Source organism: Mus caroli, chromosome 14 (genome assembly GCF_900094665.2).
Source record: "Mus caroli chromosome 14, CAROLI_EIJ_v1.1, whole genome shotgun sequence".
In the NCBI taxonomy this organism is placed as follows: Eukaryota; Metazoa; Chordata; class Mammalia; order Rodentia; family Muridae; genus Mus; species Mus caroli.
In genome coordinates, this window is record NC_034583.1 from 59,085,860 (window position 1) to 59,088,723 (window position 2,864).

General features: G+C 54.3%; 1 protein-coding gene across 1 annotated transcript in view; it reads right to left on the minus strand.

Moving 5' to 3' along the window:
- Dock5 (dedicator of cytokinesis 5) overlaps window positions 1-2,395 on the minus strand; it is a 180,901-nt gene extending 178,506 nt beyond the window's left edge. The window contains exon 1 of the mRNA XM_021181410.2: window positions 2,141-2,395. Coding sequence (XP_021037069.1) covers window positions 2,141-2,183 — 43 coding nt within the window. The 5' untranslated portion in view covers window positions 2,184-2,395. The remainder of the gene's footprint in view (window positions 1-2,140) is intronic.
- Window positions 2,396-2,864: the final 469 nt, after the last annotated feature.

Below are 2,864 nucleotides of genomic sequence, written 5' to 3' on the forward strand. Positions count from 1 at the left end.
AAAGAAAGAAAGAAAGAAAGAAAGAAAGAAAGAAAGAAAGAAAGAAAGAAAGAAAGAAAGAAAGAAAGAAAGAAAGAAAGAAAGAAAGAAAGGGATTGCTCACGAGATTGCAGTGAAAAGCTGCAGAGGTGAAGGAAGAAAGCAGAAGGCAGAGCTGAACCCCAAAGAAAAAGGCTGGGGTGTGGGATGCAGTGTATGTGTGTGTGTGGGGGGGGAAGGGGTGTCCTGTAGATGGGGGTACAAGCACAGGAGAGTGAAGTCCCACAGAAGTGACTTTCCATAGAATACCGAACCACAGAGATGAGCGGACTGTCTACAGTGAAGAGTTCACAGAAGGGGGAGGGACTTCAGTGTGGGGACTCTGACAACTGGACCCTGCAGCCAGGTACATCTGCTTCCAAATGCAAGAGCACAGAACCCCGCCCCCTCCCAGGAACACTCATCCCTGACGTCTGCGCATATTCTGTGCTTCAGCATCCACACCTACCAGGATCTGCGGTGTCTAGTGAAGTAACTACCCCAGATTACACCCTGGAACAACCCTGCTAAGCTCTGTCCCCTAGAAACACTATCTGAACACGTTCAGTGCCCTCTGATAAATAACCAAAATCCTGACTCCAAAACACAGGGGAATACTGGAAACATTCTTACCCCTGTGCCTGTGGTTATATACAGCAAACCCATCGGAAACATACTTGTTGGGAACAACTTTTAACCCAGGTAAAGTTAGAAATGACCCTTTTATAATTAGTGGTTAGTTATTGCTAAGCATATTTTAGTCATTAATTAGTACTCTATACTGTTTAAATAAATTAATTTCCTCTTGTGGTACAGAAGATGGAAGCCAGGGCTTTAGGCATGCTCTATGATTGTCACACCCAACCCTTCATCCATTTTACAGTATTTCACTTACACAATGACCAGCTACTTACTAGCAGGTATCTAATCAAGTTACTTATCAAGGCTAAGTCAAGACCTAGTGACCTGGGACTGAAGAAATGTCACCTATCCATGTAACCCGCAGCCATGTGGAGGAGCAAAAATTCTAAAAGTAAAGACAAATTAAAAAAAAAAAAAGTTTGAGAAATGTGCATATATATATATATATATTTGCAAATGTACATATGCAGGCTTTCAATCTGCATCAAATTAATAATATACAAAAGACAGAAGGCGGTGTCTGAGTCCGGGTTACATAGACACATAGGACTTCGTGTCTGTCACGGCAGACTGATAACTTCAGGCAGTGTTCCTGCGGGTCCAGGACTTAAAGGAAAAGAGGTGAGCTGACAGGAGTGAAGTAAGGGGTTGCATTTCAAACGCGCCAAGTGAGTGGACCTTAGAAAAAGTAATAAATTCCCACACAACACACTTGTTTATTCCAGAGGCTCCATTTAAACTCTAATTCTCCTGGCAATCGTCCGGCTAAAGGTGAGTGCTTCCTCCCTGACCTGGCTCAAAGAAAAGTGAAAGTGGAAAGTTTTTCCACCTGGGTCCAACCCCTCAACGCCACGGTTTCAGATCCAAACCTAGAGGCCAGAGTTCAGCAATGACTGAGCGCTAGGGTACTGCGAACACAAACGCCACCCGCTAGCGCGGGACCTACCCTCTTCCTGCCCCTGGGGGGAAGCTGTGTCACACCTCTCCAGCCACGCCAGTAGGTCAGATGGGTGTCCTCACACACAGCCCCTGGACCCCCTTGCCCTCCTTCCCACGCCTCACACTTCCTGCCTCTTCCATCACCTCTACTGGCAACTTGGGCTTCCCATTTTGTCTTTGACTGCGATCCGGACTGCAGTCCCAGGGAGGGAGGGAGGGAGGGAGGGAGGGAGAGGGACTCTGGAGCTTCCAAGTGGGATCTGGGGAAGGGCACTCGCAAAACGCACCATCCCACGTGCGGCCCTCGCTGGCCACCTACGGCCGTGGGGACCTGGCGCGTTCCCACAGTGCGCGCCACTAGAGTTGGGGTTCGGATGGGGGAGGATCAGAGTTCCCAAGCCTAAAAGCACTTTTACACCAGAGCGGGCTAGACTCCGGGAGCTGCAGCAACGGGACCGAGTGGCCGAGTGTGCGCCAACTCCGCGGGGCCAAAGTGGACTCAGGGGCGCTCGGGCGAGGGTGGGGCGGGGCAAGCACTCACCAACCCCATACTTCTGCCTCTTGGTCGGGATCCAACGGGCCATGGCGACGACCTCGCCCCGCGGCGCTAGCGGCTACAGACACTCGTGCTCGGAGCGCCGCTGCGCCGGCCGGACTCCTCCGCCATGTTCCGGCAAAACTTGGGCGACTTTGGCGCGCGAGCCGCGTCTACGCCGTCCCGCCTCGCTCGCGCCCGGGGCCCCGCACGCACGCCCGCTCGCCCGCGGTCACCTGCTGGGACCGGCGGCTGTGCAGCCCCGCGCGCCCTCCCCGGCGCCGCCCGGGCTCCTCCCGCTGGCCGCGCCCTCTGCGCCCCGGGGCTGCCCGCCTCCCCCGCCGGCTCCGCCTCGCTCGGCTGGAGCCGCAGCCCGGAGCCGCCCGCCTGGTCCTCCCAGCGTCGGCTCTGCGATTGCCCAGCGCTCCCGGGCTGAGCCGCGGAGCGCGGAGGAGGAGCTGGTGAGAGTCACCGGTCGCCTCCGGACGCTCAGTAAATATTTGTTGAATGAATGAGCCGTGAGCTCCCGCCTTCGCCTCCGGGAGCGTCTGCTGCAGCCCCGAGAGAGCCGGAAGCCGAGCTTCAAGGTCCGCAGGGAACTGGTGCAAGGGACACGGAGGCTTCAGAAGTAGACGTATCCAATCTAGAAGACCCTCCGTTAGGACACTGTTGACAAAGCGCTAATCTGGAAACCCCAAACTCAGGGATTTATTTCTCCTCAGTTGCAGCA